This window comes from Lepidochelys olivacea (genome assembly GCF_965140295.1).
Source record: "Lepidochelys olivacea isolate rLepOli2 genome assembly, chromosome: 2".
Taxonomy (NCBI): Eukaryota; Metazoa; Chordata; order Testudines; family Cheloniidae; genus Lepidochelys; species Lepidochelys olivacea.
This window is the reverse complement of record NC_140412.1, coordinates 215,140,064-215,158,897: the sequence shown is the minus strand read 5'-3', so window position 1 is coordinate 215,158,897 and position 18,834 is coordinate 215,140,064. Positions and strand designations below refer to the sequence as shown.

Below are 18,834 nucleotides of genomic sequence, written 5' to 3'. Positions count from 1 at the left end.
ATAAAAGTGGCCAAAACAAATATCAGTTCATACGAATGTTTTAAAATCAATATAATTAGTTCAGACTGTGAATGTTGGAAATTCTATGAATGATAATGAAGTATTTCCATTTTTTTTTTTAATCCAAGCATCTGATAGGAAATACCTTAAAGAAATTTGTTCATATTGAAATGTAACTGAAAATGTCCTAACCAATATCCTTTTCTTCTATAAAAACTATACAGAAGTTTCTGAACATGGAAGTAATTTTAAATTAAATCGTTTTTGTTACAAATGTAACTATACATATTTTATACCCAATAGTATAGCAAGGCTGTCTAAATTACAGCAGCGCATCCCTCCCTGCTTATGGACAGCAGCACTGCTCAGAATCTCCAAAGTGCTACAAGCTGCAGCCTAGCTCCCGCCATACCCTTCCCGCCCCCCAAGGAGTGCCCTCTAGGTCAGAGCTTGTAAGGGAGTCTCCTGAGGACAACCTGATGCTCTCCCTCAGTTTCCAGAGGGAAGAGTTGACAAAAGCCAGGTGGAACTGCTACAGTGTAAATCTGATGGCTCCATCCTCTATGCAGGAATTTCAAGAACTACCATAGACTTATGGCTGCAGTAACAGCCACACTGCCACTACATAGTTTAGTGGGGGATTTGTCCCTGTACATTTAAATGGTTGAAGCATTTCATAAGCCCTGCAGTTAAACACAGGAAATATGACAACAAAAACCCCATGATAAAAACTCAGAAATATAAATCAGAAAAAGAGGTTAAATGGTACAACCTCTTGTTGTTTAGGTTTTAAAAGTTTATACTATTTTATTTAATACATTTAGTGTTTGGTACAATGAAATTAATGGAAATTATTACTAATACTGCCTGAAACAAATCAAGATTGCATAGGCATGCTACAGTAAAGTCAGTGCAGAAATTCAACTGAATCCAGAAGGAAACAGAAAAATGTCTTAATGTGAATTTTTAGGGACATGAAAACTCAATTTTAAAATGACTAGAGTGGTGAAAATTTACCAGTTACGGATTAAACAGAGTATCATCTATAATATTCTCTCCCTAGCTATGCCCAGATTTTAGAGATTGATGGGTTTATTAGCAAAAGGATGTTTAGATGAGATGTCACGTACATTGAGCCTGACTATCTCAACATAACTAACCATTGCTTTTCACCATGGAGCTGATCATGAACTCCCCCTGCAACTGAGAAAAATTGTCATTGTTAGGAATAGTATTTTCATCTGTAACCAGTTGGTGAGGCGATAAAGTTACTAAAATACTCTAAACTGTATTGAAATTGAAATTTATATTCACAGTTCAATGGGCAATCTATAGGGTTGAGAATACAAGTACTGGAAACCAAATAAAGGTTTATAATTTGATCAAAATGTTAACTGCTCTATGGAAGCAGAGAAAAAGTGTGATTCATCTCAAGTTAGTGAGGAAAAAGTGTTACAACCAGCTCTTTTTCATTTATGTGGATATAAAAAAAGACACTCAGTACAAGACAGATTTCAGTAATAGTCTACAAAGAAAAAATACAGACAGTAAAGATAAAAATACCATATCCAAAAATGAGGATTCTTCCCACTTACTGTACATATTTACATAAAAATATAAATAACAAATCTGTACATTGTATTAGTTTAAGCACTTGGTTCAGTGTATACAGCTATTTATTGGTTTAAAAAAAGTCTGCCACAACCAAATAGTTCACCTGCAAATTCAGTTTGGGTTCAATGAACTGATTTGTTTTTAATCTTCCTGGTCTGGTCCCCGTGTACCTCCAGTACTGAAGGAGCACAAATGAAGGTTTAAACCAAACACTACAGCACCAACAATCTGAAGTGAAAGTGCCCATGAACAAGTGAGACTGACATCACTGGATTCCATTGTTCATGCTGAGTAAAATGCAAAAAAACAACATAGCTAAAAATAATTTGTTGGCAACTGCTGATTTTTTTCCTATAAGTCTGTTATTTTAAATATCTATGTATTTCTCCTATTAAGAGGTAACAATCCAATACTAAAACCTTTCAGTGTATTGAAAATATTTCAGAGTAACTACTTACAGATTTGAAGATGAAACAGCTCAAATTTGATACTCTCCTTATTTATTTTCACAAACTGTTCCAATTCAGTGTTTATTTCCTATCTCATTAAACTATCAAACATAATTACAACAGACACATTTTTGCAGCTTGCCATCTTTATGTGCTGTATATTTTCCTTTCTTCTATTTATCCTGGAATTACAGCTCTCAAAAGCATTTTTTTCCACATTTCCTTCTCTAAAAATCTCAAGATTCAGAACAATACACACTATAAAAAAAAATCTAGGTAGCATAACCTTGTTTAAACTTCATGAGTAAGAAAGCAAGTTTATAAACTGGGTAGTCACAACATTATTTTTATGACAAGTCTATATGCCTTGATCATTTTGGCTGACAAGGTGGTGGGAGAATTCTCAATTGGCAATTAAAAGTTTGATAGTTGAAACAAGTCTAAAAAGGTCATGTGTAGAGACAAAAAATAGTAATCTCATCATTTTCTGTAGAGCTTGTTAAACTCCTAGAAACACTAATAGTGGAAACAAATTGAGCAACTCTCTGACCTTTCCAAGACAAAAAAAATTGGATAATTATTTAGTGAAAACCTAAAAGATTACCAATTATTTCTCTCAGCAGCTCATCTCTTACTCACATTGGCAATTCATAATCACAGTGGAAAGTTTGTTTGTGGGATGCTTCATCTGAGCACTTGCATTCCTTTATTAAGATTCCACAGTTGTAATGCACCAGGTAATTTATTGTCTGCTGTGTAACGTTTACAGATGTAGAGTTCTCGATAGACGCACTAATTAATACCCATAAGGGAAAGGAAACAATGCTTAACTAACAGGGTGATGGGGAAGCTGATCTAAAGCCAGTCCTTATAATTTCTATTATTCTGCAGGACTACAGACATTTAGCTGTACATCCTCTTGTGCCACCCAGCCAAACTCATTAGTGGAACACTCAGTTCCAGAATTGCCAAAAAAAATCCTGAGTCAGACCCAGAGCATGAGAGGTGGCCCAAAAATCATGAGGTTTATTTTTAAAAAGAACATTGTGTAGTTTGGTGTGTCTTAATTTTTGACCTCATCACCCTCATCCCTCCGAGTGTGTGTATGTGACAATTAGTGTCACTAACTCACCCAAATGCATATAAAGTGATTATGGTCCCTGCTGCACGAGGTCTCACCCCCACATCTGCCTGCCAAATCAGTCCTGTCCCCATAGCTCCCACATCAGTTCTGCTCTACTCGCACCTGCCCCCACATCAGTTCTGTCCTCCCTGCCTCACCTCTGCTCCAGGGGCAGGACCAGATCTAGGCACCCGCAAAGCAAGCACGTGCTTGGGGCAGCCCATTTCCAGGGGCGGCATTCCGGCCATCCTTTTTTTTCAGGGCAGTTGCGCTCCCGGAGCTGCGCCACTTAGACGGGGCGAGGGCACCACACCCCCGGCTGCAGCGGGAAGGGGAAGCCCCAGCCCCGGGACGTTGAGCTGCCAGGGCCCAGCCGCTACATGGGGAGGAGAGGGCAAGTCCTGCCAGGGAGCCGGGCCTGCGCCATTTCATCTGCGCCTTGTGCCACCCCTTATAGCGGGGTTTCTCTGCACAGCTGGGCGGGGAAAGTCCCTGCAGGCGCTGGGAGAAGGTGACATCACTCTTCCAGCACCACCTGCGAGCCTCAACCCCACCTGAGCTTGGGGCGGCAAATTTTTTGCTTGGGGCAGCAAAAAAACTAAAGCCGGCCCTGCCCACCGGTGTTGCAAGGAGGGAAAAGGAAGGTGGGAGAAGCTGTCTTGTCATTCACAGGAGAAGAAAGGAGCAGTGCCATCCTAACCTAATTCTTTAGCTTACCCCTCCTTCTCAGAGAATGGTGTTGGCTACTGAGGGGAGGGAACAGACACTCTACCTGCTTCCTGCAGCAGCTCTGATTGGCTGCTCTTCATTTGCTCAGGTCTAGAACCCAAGCTGCAGTCACCAGGGAGCTGGCATCTCCATGCTGAAACCCCATGGTAGCTGTAATCAGCTTCCATTCCACTGCCCATGACCCACAGTGGACACAGACCCTGGGTAGCGTCACCTCAGGAGGTCTGATAGCCAGCAGCCTCATGGCTTCTGATAGGTTTATATAGGGCAGTGAGCCAAAGGGGCATTCCGAGAAGTTTCCAAGCAACCATGTGGATCTCCTATAGCTGCCACGACCACTCCTGCTCCTCGTACTGACCTCAGCTTGATTTGGATTTCGTCTCCTGACTTGGACCCTGAAACCTTCAGAGGAGTCCAAGAGAGTTAAGTGCCTTTGACCGCTGGTATCATTCCTGGCCTGGAACCAGACCATGCGCTCCTCCGCTACTCCCCGCCGCAGGTTTGCCCCTGCTCTGACCCTTGGTCCCGACTGCTCTTGTTAGGGTCCTGACATCCCCAGGAGTGAAGGAAAGCACCCAATCAGAGGTAGTTTTCCCCAAGGCAGGCCTGAAATTCGTGAGAGGGCTAGAACTCACATCATTGCAAAACTGGCTCCAGCCCTGGCTAAAATCTTGTCATTTGTGGGAGGAAAAAATTGTGAGAGCTAGCAACGAACTCTCCAATGCTTCCTTTAAGCAACATTAAAAGCAAAGGGACTTAAGCCCATACCTATGTGCCTTGATCAGTCATTTCAAGCATAGTAACAATTACAGATAAATTCATAATTTAGGTCCTAACCATTCCTTTTTTTTAATCTCCCCGCAACAACTACACATTCTTAAATATACTTAGTGCTCTGAGTATTTGCAAATAACAACATGCTTTGTTCAGAAAGCGTACTATCACAAAAATGAAGTCGTGTGGAAGACACCTCCTTTGCCTTGCTGGGCTCAGTGTTTCCCTCTCTGGTAGTGAGGAGGGAGGGGGGGCGGGGATGCCTGGAGTAAATCAGTCCAACTCCGGAGAGTTTCAGAAGGATGTGCTGGCTGCTGCTTTCCGCAGCTCCCATTGGCCGGGAATGGCGAACCAGCCCCAGTCAGCTTACTAAGGTGTCACTAAGGGCAAAGTCTGCCTTAATGTCTACATACAAAACAGTTCTTAGGGATTTTTTGCTGAAAAAAGATGCTATTGTACCTTTGCTGCTTTTCTAAATAAGAAACTATTTTTCCCTATTAGTACAGGATATTTCTCCAGCAGGGAAGGTCAGTTTTGATTGAACTCTCTCTTCTTCAAAAAGCACAGAAGACCAACTGCAGAATTCTGATAAGCTTAAGCCTCCTTTTAGCACCCCAAGTTAGATGCCACAGCACTACAGTTTTGGACACGTGGTTGATGCAAACCATTCTAGAGGGAAATAGGAAATTCTGCTCCCTAGTTTCAGCTCTGAGCAGAGGTCTATGCGATCTTTGTCATAAAGTGACTTTTATGGGTGGGAGCAGAGCTCCCTCTGGGCTCTCTCCCCAAACCTCACATCCGTGACTTTCTTTTGGATAATCTATTGTCCCTTCACTGGTACTTCTGTGAGGTTGAGGCCCGAAAGGAGCTGTACTCTCTCCTGAGGGCACTTCATGACAATGGGAGGGACTGCTCAGATTTTGCAGCATTATCAGCCACTACCTTGTCTAGCTTTTCTCTGAAAAGGAGGGAACCTGTAAACTTGACAAAGAATAGGACCTGCTTAGAATGAGTATCCAACTTCCAGGGTCGGAACCATAGATGACACCTGGTTTCTGAGCTGGAAGCCAGGGCCCTGGCTGAGAACTTCATTGCATTCATTGAGGCATCAGCAGTGAATGCTGTTGCTAGGGAGATTTTCTTTAAAATGGAGTCAAAAGTCAGGATGATCTCTGTCCTTTAGGGCTTTGAGATCTGCCAGCCAGGAAAGAGATGCCCTTGCAAAGAAGGTAGGTGCTACAGACACTCAGAGAGACCAAGGAGGACTCAGAGTCCTTCTTGAGAGTGGTCTCTACTTCTCTGTCTATTGGGTCCTTAGGAAAGCATTCCTCTTCTGAGAGAATGACTGTATCCCTTGCCAGAAACACTACAGTGGCACCTACCTGAGGTACCTCAGAAATAGAGGCCTTTGGTTCCTTTATAGAACCTGAGGTCATTTTTATTAATGTGCTTGCCCTAATCAGGCTTGTTCCATTCATCCCTGACCATGTCCTCAAAGGCAGACTGCAGGGGAATTGTAGTCTCAGGGAAGGATTTTGAGGGGCAAAATTTACCCTGAGGCTTGCTCTCAAGAACCTGTTCAGGTTGGATCTGAATCGTGGAGACAGCCCTTCTGAACATGGCCTCAAATTTCTCACAGGGGGAAAAAGCTCGTGTTCCCTCCCGCAGTCCTGTTTGGATTCAGAGTCCCATAGTTCGCCTTCCTCAATGGAGAAGAAGAAAGAGGAGCCAGAGGGCTCATACCAAGATTTTTTGCAATTTTTCTTCCCCTTTTTTGATTTCTTTGCTCTTTGCATGCTTTGCAGGTGTAGGAGCTCTGTTGTGGCTTTGAGGCCTTTTGCGGCTTGCCTTCTATAGAGCCTGAAGCCCTCAGGAAAGTCCTCTCTCTGATTCCTCCCCCTTCTTGGTCCCATTCTCATGCGGGTGGGACTCATTACCAGAGCCCTTCTGTTCAAATTGGGAAGGATGAGGGCTGTTTAAGAGCCCTGCAACTTTTCCCAGAGCACTCAGGACCCATTCTAAGACTTGGATGGGGAGGGATCTGTGGTCCCACAAGCCCTTCTCTTTGTTCCCTGGGGACTTACCCCCTGAGTTGGGTGGCTAGTGTCCTTCTCTTTATAGCCTTTCACTGATCTATTCTTCCTGGTCCATTTTTTCCATGCTGGAGCCGTGGCTGCTTTGGTGAGTATGCGATCCCACCTACCTGTCCCTCTCATAGCCCTGAGACCTAAAGCAGTTAGGGTCAGCTGGCTGGGTACAACTCACCATCTGCTGAGCTTGGGAAGGCTGCCTGACAAATGGAGCACTTCTTGAATCTGACCCGGGTGCCTTCTTGGTTGCTCTGCCATGCCTGTACAGGGGCAGAGGAGCCGACAGAAGATGCTGCAGTGGAGGCTGAGAGAATTGAACCATCAGGCTGCTTAAGACCGACCCAGGGAAGAAGAAGAAAGAAGCCTGAAATAGAGAAACTGATCACCACTTCCCCCCAGAAAGGGAGAAAAATAAGGATAGAAATAAAAAAAAGTAGGAACAGTGTAACCGCCAACTGACCACTGCCGCAGAGAGTGGGGGAAGTGGAAGCAAAGGGAGTGTGGCCAGGCTGTGAAATACCAAATCTCTGATCGCCTCTGTGAGCTGCAGAGTAGAGGGGAGGAAACCAGACATGCAGAATTGTGGGAGACGCTGGGGTGCAGAAAAGAGATACTCAGGGAGCCATGTTCCTCTGTGAGGAAATGTGAAGAATTGTCTCTCCATACATCTCTCCAAATTCTGCTGAGTTCCAATTCCTTGGGCTCTGAGGATTGCTGGCCATGTCCCTGTCCTACACCATGACCCTGCAGACAACCCTAAATATTTGACCCTAAGTATAAAATGAACAAATTTACTAATTAAGAATGACTTTCTTTTTAACTCCTTTCCGGGGGGGCGAGAGGGGGTTGAATTCAACAATATATTGTGGATTTCAGTAAACAAGATTTAATTTGTGTTTGCCCATGTTCCACAAGACCGTGTCTTGGAAAATATGTGTTTGGTAAGTAGTGAAGGAATAAATTCCATGTAATCACTCAGAACACAAACAAGAGTTGTTGCTAAATGAATCCAACCTTTGTATCAATATTATTATTTTAGAATGTCATGCATAGTTACATTGATAGGTCACCCTTTGTTTACAAGCACATGCTCTTTTTGAATGACTGACACAGTATTTACAGGATACAGTACAGATCATTTGTACCAGTTATAGAGGCCTTTAGTTTTGTTTCACTGTTTCTGAGTAACTCCCTAGAAACCTTTGGTCCATAAAAAATATAACTCTTTAGTAAATCAAAAAAATTCTCAGCATCACTTTATAATTAGCAAACAAAAACTATACTTAAAAGCTGCAGGATACAGTCCATCCATCCAAAACACTGGTTCAGCAGCTGTTCAACTCTCTGGGATTAAAATCAATTCAAATATTCTGTGGTTATGATCTGTGCCTTTAGCAGACATAATACAACTATTCTTAACTTTAAAAGGATATACTTGGTATGCTCATGTCCCATATTTGATCCATCTATATATAAGAAAGGGCACTCTGATATATCCTCTAACAGGAAACTATAACCTGCACTTGAAGGATGATGGCCTAATAGGTCCATATTAGACTTAATAATTTTTTTAGTGCTTACTGCCTGCTTGAACTCCTCCAAATGACATTTCAGCAGTTATATCAGTGTTTCCTGACCCAAGGCTGCCGAAGTCTACTCTGAAAGAAGCACTGCCTAGGTAAGAACAGGAGGAATTTACAAAGCTTTATGACACCTGATCTCCCCCACCCCATTAAAAGTGTGCCCCCACAACAAAGCAGAATGTGGTTATCTGCAAGCCACCCATATTCTGTCCCCACAACCACATTCTCCTTAATCCAGACGGCCACAGGGCTAGAAGTAAAACTAAATTTCTTGCCCCTTAATATTTATTTAAAAATCATTCAGAAAGTGTTTAGGAGTTGCCACAACCAACTAACTATATGACTGTAAAAGCTGCTACATTACACTGTAATTTATAAACTTCTTAAAATGAAGATCTGCTGCACGGTTTTGGCTCTATAGGACCTATTATGATCATTCATGTAAATGTAAGTTAAATTATTTTAAAGTTCCCTTATGTTATAAGTAGTAATAGATTAACAGAGATATTACGTTTTATTATTTAATACAGATTTAGGGATTTCTTAATATGAAGATTAGTGATTTGAGACCTTTCTGGAGACCTCAAGGTCCTCAAGGAAACCATTTTGAAGCACTTGGAGGAGAGGAAAGTGATCAGGAACAGTCAACATGGATTCACCAAGGGAAAGTAATGCCTGACCAACCTGATTGCTTCCTATGATGAGATAAGTGGCTCTGTGGATATAGGGAAAGCAGTGGACGTGATATATCTTGACTTTAGCAAAGCTTTTGGTACAGTTTCCCACAGTATTCTTGCCAGCAAGTTAAAAAAGTATGCATTGGACTATAAGGTGGATAGAAAGCTGGCTAGATGGTCGGGCTCAATGGGTAGTGATCAATGGCTCAATGTTTAGTTGGCAGCCGGTATCAAGCGGAGTACCCAGGGGTCGGTCCTGGGGCCAGTTTTGTTCAACATCTTTATTAATGATCTGGATGATGGGATGGATTGCACCCTCATCAAGTTCACAGATGACACTAAGCTGGGGAGAGAGGTAGATATGCTGGAGGGTAGGGCTAGGGGCCAGGGTGACCTAGACAAATGGGAGGATTGGGCTAAAAGAAATCTGATGAGGTTCCACAAGGACAAGTGCAGAGTCCTGCACTCAAGACAGAAGAATCCCATGCACCGCTACAGGCTCGGGACTGACTGGCTAAGCAGCAGTTTTGCAAAAAAAGGACCTGGGGATTACAGTGGATGAGAAGCTGGATATGAGTCAGCAGTGTGCCCTTGTTGCCAAGAAGGCTAACGGCATATTGGACTGCATTAGTAGGAGCACTACTGCAGATTGAGGGAAGTGATTATTCCCCTCTATTCTGCACTGGTGAGGCCACATCTGGAGTATTGCATGCAGTTTTGGGCCCTCACTACAGAAAAGATGTGGACAAATTGTAGAGAGTCCAATGGAGGGCAACAAAAATGATCAGGGGGTTGGGGCACATGACTCATGATGAGAGGCTGAGGGAACGGGGCTTGTTTTGTCTGCAGAAGAGAAAAGTGAAGGGGGATTTGATAGCAGCCTTCAACTACCTGAATGGGGTGTCCAAAGAGGATGGAACTAGGCTGTTCTCAATGGTGGCAGATGACAGAACAAGAAGCAATGGTCTCAAGTTGCAGGTCTAGGTTGGATATTAGGAAACACTATTTCACTAGGAGGGTGGTGAAGTACTGGAATGGGTTACCTAGGGAGGTGGTGGAATCTCCTTCCTTAGAGGTTTTTAAGGCCCAGCTTGATAATGCCCTGGCTGGGATGATTTAGTTGGCGTTGGTCCTGCTTTGAGCAGGGGGCTGGACTAGATGACCTCCTGAGGTCTCTTCCCACCCTAATCTTGTAAGATTCTAGGGCCTGTTTCAGTAAGTTTATGTAAATCCTTTCATCTTGTGAATTACAGAACCAGTAGACAGAAAAGATCTTACAGACCTATCTTGCCTATATAGCTTCGATGTACAGAATGAATGATAAGGAAGTTTATAATTTCTGGGGGGGAAAAAAATCACTCAAAGCTTAAACCTAGCATTTAAGTTATGCAAGTAATATAGCTGGTTTACAATAGATGAGTCAGTGCACACATGCATCAAAACAAGATTTAATCTTTGAGAGTCTGCTAAATATTTTTAACTTTTCAGTTAAAGTAATGCACAGTAGTTACTTTCTAAGCAAAATAGTTTGTGATTAAATTTTTATTTGCCACCATATTTAAAGATACCCTGTCATATTACATTTTGAAATGACAGAAAGTCATTCTGAAGCCCTACGTGCAAAAGGTGTTTGAAACCACTAAATTATTTTATTTGTGGTTGTATAATTTAATAAGGGTCATCTTGATTTTTTTCGCCCCAAATTTTATTTCAAAATAACTTTTGACCTTCATCTGAGACTTTGAATTTTAAATTTCATCTTAGAAAGATTATATAATCTGAAAATATACATCTGAATAAAATACATCCTTCTACAGAGGGGTTGATGTTGAAGGAGAATTACAGTTATTTATAACAGTATTCCTATAATAACATTAATAAGTCTTTAAATATAAGTGACCTGATTTTCAAAGATATTAAGTATCCACAACTCTCATTAAAATCAATGGGATTTTTGAGGCCTCAGCACTTTTGGAAAAAAAGGCTAAAATGTTATGAACTATAGTTGTGATTAGTCAGCCACATCTAACTCTAAACTACCATATTCCAAACATTCAGTAAAAAATACATTTATTCCACTTATTTAAACATCAGTTGAATATTGAATATTTGCATCTCTTAACTGGTGGCTCTATGAAGCTATAAAGCTGCCAGCACAATGAAAACTATATATGCACTAGTGGCAAAGTAGCCTACTGTGTTTTGTAAGCAGAACATATCCCCAAACAAAAAGGTTAATTTTAAATAGCTTTTCTAAGTACAAAGATGCAGTAGATTGCCTTGGCAATCTACTGCTACTGGAGATATGGATACTGTTTGTTTCACCAGTTATATGCCATGTCCTTTTTGTTACCTAAATACCAAACATTGTTCTGATGCAGGAATGGAACACACTTGAAAAATCAATTTTGATTACAAATACTTCTAATATTTTCCATTTTAAAAAGCTGCAAATGCCAAGTTTTAAAAGTTAACAGGAAAAGAAAGGCTCAAGCATGGTCACGTTTTTTTTTTTTTTTTTTTTTTTACTATTTACCATTTTTTCTCTCTAATCAAATCACTTACATTTTTGCCTGTAACCAGAGGCTCTACTGAATATTGAACATGAACAGGCAAGGATCTTTTCAACAAAACTTTACCTTGTCATATTTATTTCCCTTTGATTTTTTTAAATGAAGAAGATTCTTATAATTAATCATATAGTTTACAAAAGTAGATAATTTGCAGGTATAAAGAGAATTGCATACCTTATTGTAATGGATGAGAAGACCATAAACCAAAATATTTTTCTTTTTCACTTCCCTTGCAAATTCCTTTATCCAAGCCAGTTCTTCCATTCCATTGCTGAAAGACATATTTTCTGAAACATTCAAGTGGACCTGCAAAGGGGTGCAAAAAGCAAACCATTACTACATTATATTACAAAATATATTCTGTTAGATCTCCAGATTTTTTTAAAAAATTGTTAAATAAACACACAAATAATATAAGCTGGCAAGGGATTTATTTATAAATTTGTATTAATGTGATGCTCCATGACTCAATTATTTAATAAGAGGAAAACTTTTTCAAAATCTAGATAAATCAACATGCCAGAAGTGATGGAATCTTTAAAAATTTATTAATTAAAAAATAATCTCTAATCTCTGATCCATCTTTCATGCAATTGTTTAGTATCAATGGATTCACAAATCGAATTTTCACCTGAAGAAATCAGAGAAGAGTACAGATGTTTTCCTTTAACATCTTTTAGTTTTTCAATGTGGAATCACATTCTCAAGAATATTTGCTGTGTCTGTTCTCTTTGTCTGGGACATTGCATTTGTAAGGGCTTGTATACATTACTCGCTGGATCGATGGGCAGCGACTGATCCAGCGGGAGTCCATTTATCGCGTCTAGTCTAGATGTGATAAATCGACTACCAAGCGCTCTCCTGTCTCCTCCGGTAGTCCATCAGGACAAGAGGCGCAGGTGGAGTTGACAGGAGAGAGTGTCAGGCATTGACTTACCACAGTGAAGACACCGCTGTAGATCTAAGTACGTCGATTTCATGAAAAATGTAGCTGAAGTTGTGTAACTTAGATCGATCCCCCTGCAGTGTAGATCCCTAAGTTGCATTCTATACAATACTGCACTTCAGCATTGTAAAGAAAAGTAACTAGTTCTCAAACTTTGACTCAGGCTTGACAACAATCCAACTATTTTGATCTTTACCTCTTCACAAAGTTTCTATTAAGCCCAGAAAACCAAGATTGAAGAAGGACATTTCTTCATATAATGTTTTTCATATGATGTCATGGTTATGCTACTGGATAGTTAAAATGAGTGTCATAAAACACAAAAATAAAAAGCTATTTTGCAGAAAATTCAAGTCCCTAAAATCTTAATGAGACTTTGTGTTGTTGAAATACTTTTATTTGAGATTGAGTTTTGTAATTACCAGTCCTGCCTACCTTTCCTGATGGAGGCAAGAGCTAGTGAGTCATGCCTTGACAACACTTGTGCCTTTCTTCTGCTCTACTTCAAGCCTTACAGAACCCTCATTACTGCTTCAAAAATATAGTGTGTGTCTATATCAATGTCCATCAACATGACATGTTTAAGAAAAGCTAAAGTAATATTTTTAATAAGCAGAAACTCACAACTACAAGGCACCTTACACTAAAGGGAAAAAGCATTATGAATATTATTTTGAAATAGGATGCAAAATCCTCTACCTGCCATCAGGGAAAGGACCTGATTGTTGAAGATTATGACAATGTATATTACATGAAAAAAATGTGCTTGTGTGGCACTGAGTCTACACATTCACAGTACATTATCAAATCATGAAATTCAAGAGTTAATATTGGTGATGGAATCTTATCTTCATGACATTGCACATTCTACATATTTTATTATTTGCATTTTACAACATAAACAGGATTATATTCTACTATATATTTAACCAGAACATTAAGAATAGAAAATACCACTACTGATTATTATAGCACCCAGCTCTTATATAGCATTTTTCAGCAGTAGATCTCAAAGCGCTCTACAAAGGAAGTCAGTATCATAATCCCCATTTTACAGATGGGGAAACTGAAGTACAGGGAGGTGAAGCAACTCGCCCAAGGTTACCCAAGTGGCAATGGCAGAGCCAAGAATAGAACTCAGGTCTCCATCGCAGCCTAGTGCTCTATCCACCACTTCAAACAAATATCGTGGGGGTCACTAATGGGCATTGGCTGGGTACATGATGAACATGGGTTAAAGCCTGGGGAAGTTCTGCAGCGAAGTCCCAGTCAGGACTCTAACTACTAAAATGATTATCTAACACTTAACTTAATGGTCCATACCTAACAACTAACTACAAGGGAGACAGAACAATGGGGTCTGAAAGAACTGCTCACGCTTTTGCGATGCAAGACAAGGCACTCCGACCAACCGCCATGGGTGGTAAGAAGGAACTGAGAGGGCGTAGGGTTGGTGGCACTCAAGGATGCACCACAGCCAACCTTACGAATATGACTAACACAGAAGTCTCCGACTGTGCACGTGGGCGCACACACACCTAGAATGGAATCAATATGAGCAAGCATTCGAAGAAGAATCTGTGGCATTGTAAACTATTGCAGCTTCCCATGTACCTGCCTGCACCTCTCAACTTACTGTTCCAACTGGAACAATCAAGCCAACAGTCTGTGGTGAGTAACTACCTCTTAACATGTCTTTAAAAATTAAGACTTTCCAAACTGTGCATGCGTGTCCAGCACAGATATGTGGAAATGTGCACTAGAACACAATGTTTTGTTGTGCATGCTAAGAATGCAATTTTCAAACCACTCATAACTTTGTTAAATATAAATCAATTCTTTTAAAAATTTAGCTGAGGCACTACTCCTCAATGACAATTTACAAGCAAATTTTAAAACTTCTGCTTTTTTGAGAGACTCAAGTCAAGATAACGTGTAGTCAAAAGCTATATATTTTAGTCACATTCACAAAATTCGTAAGAAGAGATTTTGCTGAAGAGGTTTTCCTCAAACTTACCTTTGAACTAAGAGCAAATATTGGACATTCGGCCCCAAAGTCCTCCACTCTCCTTCCTCCGTGCCCCCTCCCCGCAAAAAGTTGTGAGAATGAAAATTGAGTTAAAATAGCAATCTTAACCACGCTTTTGATAGTGGCAAAGGCTATAATGCATTAATAGTGAAAATGCAGGAAATGTATTATAACAGGTTTACGCACAATACATTTGTCCAGTGAAACATATACCTACAAGTTTATACAGAGTTTAGAGCAGCTGTGTTAGTGTGGGAATAGAGATATTGGGTCCAAAGCTGGAGTTTAGCTGTTCAGCAGAGAGCTCATGTTTGTTGTAGGAGAGGTGGAAAAACTGTGTAAAGTTTACCTTTGTGCTCCCCTGTTCCTAGTCTAACCCCACCCTTCCCTTCCCTGTTGTACTGGGTTATAGCAGGCCAATCAGTGTTCACTTATGCTGGTTACAAAAGGGTCCAATGGGCCAAAAATGTACTCAGGTATCAGTATGATATAGTGACATCCTGGCCACACCCTGCTACTGTATCAGTAAGGAGGGCAAGTGATGTAGGAGCCCCTATGCTGCCTGTACGCCACTAAAGGGTGACCCTTATACTGCGAAAAGAAAAGGAGTACTTGTGGCACCTTAAAAACTAACAAATGTATTTGAGCATAAGCTTTCACGAGCTACAGCTCACTTCATCAGATGTATGCAGTGGAAAATACAGTGGGGAGATTTATATACACAGAGAACATGAAACAATGGGTGTTACCATACAGACTGCAACAAGAGTGATCAGGTAAGGTGAGCTATTACTAGCAGGAGAGCCGGGGGCGGGGGGAGGGGGGAACCTTTTTATAGTGATAATCAAAGTGGGCCATTTCCAGCAGTTGACAAGAACGTGTGAGGAATAGTGGGGGGCGGAGGGAATAAACATGGGGAAATAGTTTTACTTTGTGTAATGACACATCCACTCCCAGTCTTTATTCAAGCCTAAGTTAATTGTATCCAGTTTGCAAATTAATTCCAATTCAGCAGTCTTTCGTTGGACTGCCAACTCTATGATACAACCGCGTTTGCTCAAACACCTACAAGATCTCTATCAAGCGTTCTTACAACTACAATACCCACCTGCTGAAGTGAAGAAACAGATTGACAGAGCCAGAAGAGTACCCAGAAGTTACCTGCTACAGGACAGGCCCAACAAAGAAAATAACAGAATGCCACTAGCTGTCACCTTCAGCCCCCCAATTAAAACCTCTTCAACGCATCATCAAGGATCTACAACCTATCCTGAAGGACGACCCATCACTCTCACTGATCTTGGGAGACAGGCCAGTCCTTGCTTACAGACAGCCTCCCAACCTGAAGCAAATACTCACTAGCAACCACACAACAAAAACACTAACCCAGGAACCTATCCTTGCAACAAAGCCCATTGCCAACCGTGTCCACGTATCTATTCAGGGGACACCATCACAGGGCCTAATCACATCAGCCACACTATCAGAGGCTCGTTCACCTGTGCATCTACCAATGTGATACATGCCATCATGTGCCAGCAATTCCCCTCTGCCATGTACATTGGCCAAACTGGACAGTCTCTATGTAAAAGAATAAATGGACACAAATCGGACGTCAAGAATTATAACATTCAAAAACCAGTCGGAGAACACTTCAATCTCTTTGGTCACTTGACTGCAGACCTAAAAGTGGCAATTCTTCAACAAAAAAGCTCCAAAAACAGACTCCAACGAGAGACTGCTGAATTGGAATTTGCAAACTGGATACAATTAACTTAGGCTTGAATAAAGACTGGGAGTGGATGTGTCATTACACAAAGTAAAACTATTTCCCCATGTTTATTCCCCCTCCCCAAACTGTTCCTCACATGTTCTTGTCAACTGCTGGAAATGGCCCACCTTGATTATCACTACAAAAGGCTCCTCCCCAGCTCTCCTACTGGTAATAGCTCACCTTAAGTGATCACTCTTGTTACAGTCTGTATGGTAACACCATTGTTTCATGTTCTCTGTGTATATAAATCTCCCCACTGTATTTTCCACTGCATGCATCTGATGAAGTGAGTTGTAGCTCACAAAAGCTTATGCTCAAATAAATTTGTTAGTCTCTAAGGTGCCACAAGTCCTCCTTTTCTTTTTGCGGATACAGACTAACACGGCTTCTACTCTAAAACCTTATACTGCAGCAATCCTCCCCTCGCTAGCTAAATTGGTGGTTTGGTGCTAAGCAGTGCAATGCACCAGAGAATCAAAAAAGTTAAACATTAAAAAAAAAGCAAAGTAATACAAAACCAATTCTGCCAGTGATCGGATTCATTTTTTTATCAGAGAAGGTGTTCTGAAATAAGTGCAGAGTGTGTGAGAACTTTCTATTTATACAAAAAAGGAAATAAAAAGCTTGTCAGGGCGGAAGGAAAAACCCTTAATACAGGTTTTTCTATGTTAGATTAGAGGAAGTCTGCTGCTTCTTTTCACCTATCCCTTCCTGGCTCCATAGCAAGGGATACGTTTACTTCTGGACTCAAAAAGGGAAATGTTAATCAGTCAACCAGTATCTAAAAAAACATAATGACCAATTGTGCCAACAGCCTCATAAAACTGTAAGTTTTGACATTTATTTGTCTGAGAAATCTACGTATCCACTTTTACATCAAAAGAGCAATGCTATACAGAATAGTTTTCTAACACTTCATTCAGGTTCTGTAAGTTAAATTTATTTATTTTAAAAAAAAATATATCAAACTGAGAAGAATTTCACTATAGTTGCCATTACTTAGGAGTACACCCAACACTGAATAATTAAAGACTGATGAAAGAAATTTCTATCCCTCAGCTATACCATCTGTAGTGAATTTTAGGGATCAAAAGTTTAAAGGATTTAAATAGTTCCCAGTGATTAATATGAAACAATGATTTGTTTAACTCTTTATTAATTAAAAACATATTTTTCAGACCTCTTTCCATTTTCTATTTCTGAAAATAATGTGGAAGCTCCATAAACCGAGAATATGAATAGGTAGCAATAAGAATTCTGGACAAAGAATTCTATACAAAGCTTTTTTTTAAGCACCAGGTCTATTTATTTTTAGGACATTGCTCTATTTTGAAGAGAGACTTCGTGTGCATCAAAACTATGTTTCATAAACAGGCAATTTTGTGTATCTGTTATTAAGGCTATTCCCAGGCTATCTAGGCCAGGGATATTTAGAATGTACTGTGAGAATAACTTAACAGATGAATCAGATCCCGTAGTTTAAAATGTATCTTATTCTTCTTAGAAGGTATTAACAGTTTAACAATTTGGGATTGGGAGGCAGGGCAGAGAATCAGAGCTTCTGCAAAGATGGTGCCGCACCGCAGGCAGATGTCAGGATCTGTGTAGTTTGAGGGCAGAACCCTGACAGAAGTTTCCTTAGTGAGTTCTTGTAAGGAATTTATGTTCTCATATATTTTTCTTCAAACATTGACATGAGTCTGGTATGTTTTATTATTGCTACTATCAATCCTTAGCCCTTTCATTTTACACCCCAGACAAGAAAGAATTTAATACCCATCTGATAACAGACAAGGACATCTACTGCAAAAGATTTTAAAGTTATCGTGTTATCTGCCTGATTGATAATTCTATAAAGATTCACTCATCATGCTCCTCCTTGGGCTTTATATGTACAAAAAGTGATTAAAGCAGTTATTCAAGGGATAATGCAAACAATATTCTGCCCCAGAGGGAAAGTATTTTGTGTTACCACACAGCTGAATAGTTGGTAAGAAAGAAGAGTCTTTTATGGAGGCCCCTAAATACTGGGTGCAGGAGTGAGAGATCTGGATTTTCTCTATTTCTCATAGGTAAACACAGGAAGCCCCACCTAAAACTTAAGAGGTTGATATGCATGGAGGTCCCTACTGAATTTCCTCATAAACGTCCATAAGCAAGTAAACACTAAATTCTCAGATGCCAAGGATCAGCATTCACACTAGCCCACTGTGTGCAGCGAACACTTGGGTCAGATAAGGATGTAGTACTTGTGATGTTCTATTCACTTGTAAAGTGTTTTATAAACATTAACTAATGAATCTTCACAACATCTCTGTTAGTTGGTAAAGGATAAGTGATTTGTTCTGGATACAGAGAAAGTGACTGTCAGGGCTGAGACTAGAACTCAGGAGTTCTTGACTCCTAGCCTTACCCTTAGACAATGCAATCCTCTCCGACTAGCTGAGATTCTACTGCCAGTGGCTTCATGTAT

The 18,834-nt window shown here is 40.5% G+C and overlaps 1 protein-coding gene across 2 annotated transcripts in view; it reads right to left on the bottom strand.

Moving 5' to 3' along the window:
* CRPPA (CDP-L-ribitol pyrophosphorylase A) overlaps window positions 1–18,834 on the bottom strand; it is a 193,317-nt gene that overhangs the window by 50,644 nt on the left and 123,839 nt on the right. For both annotated transcript variants that reach the window (XM_084621301.1, XM_084621302.1), the window contains exon 9: window positions 11,787–11,918. In XM_084621301.1, coding sequence (XP_084477427.1) covers window positions 11,787–11,918 — 132 coding nt within the window. The remainder of the gene's footprint in view (window positions 1–11,786; window positions 11,919–18,834) is intronic.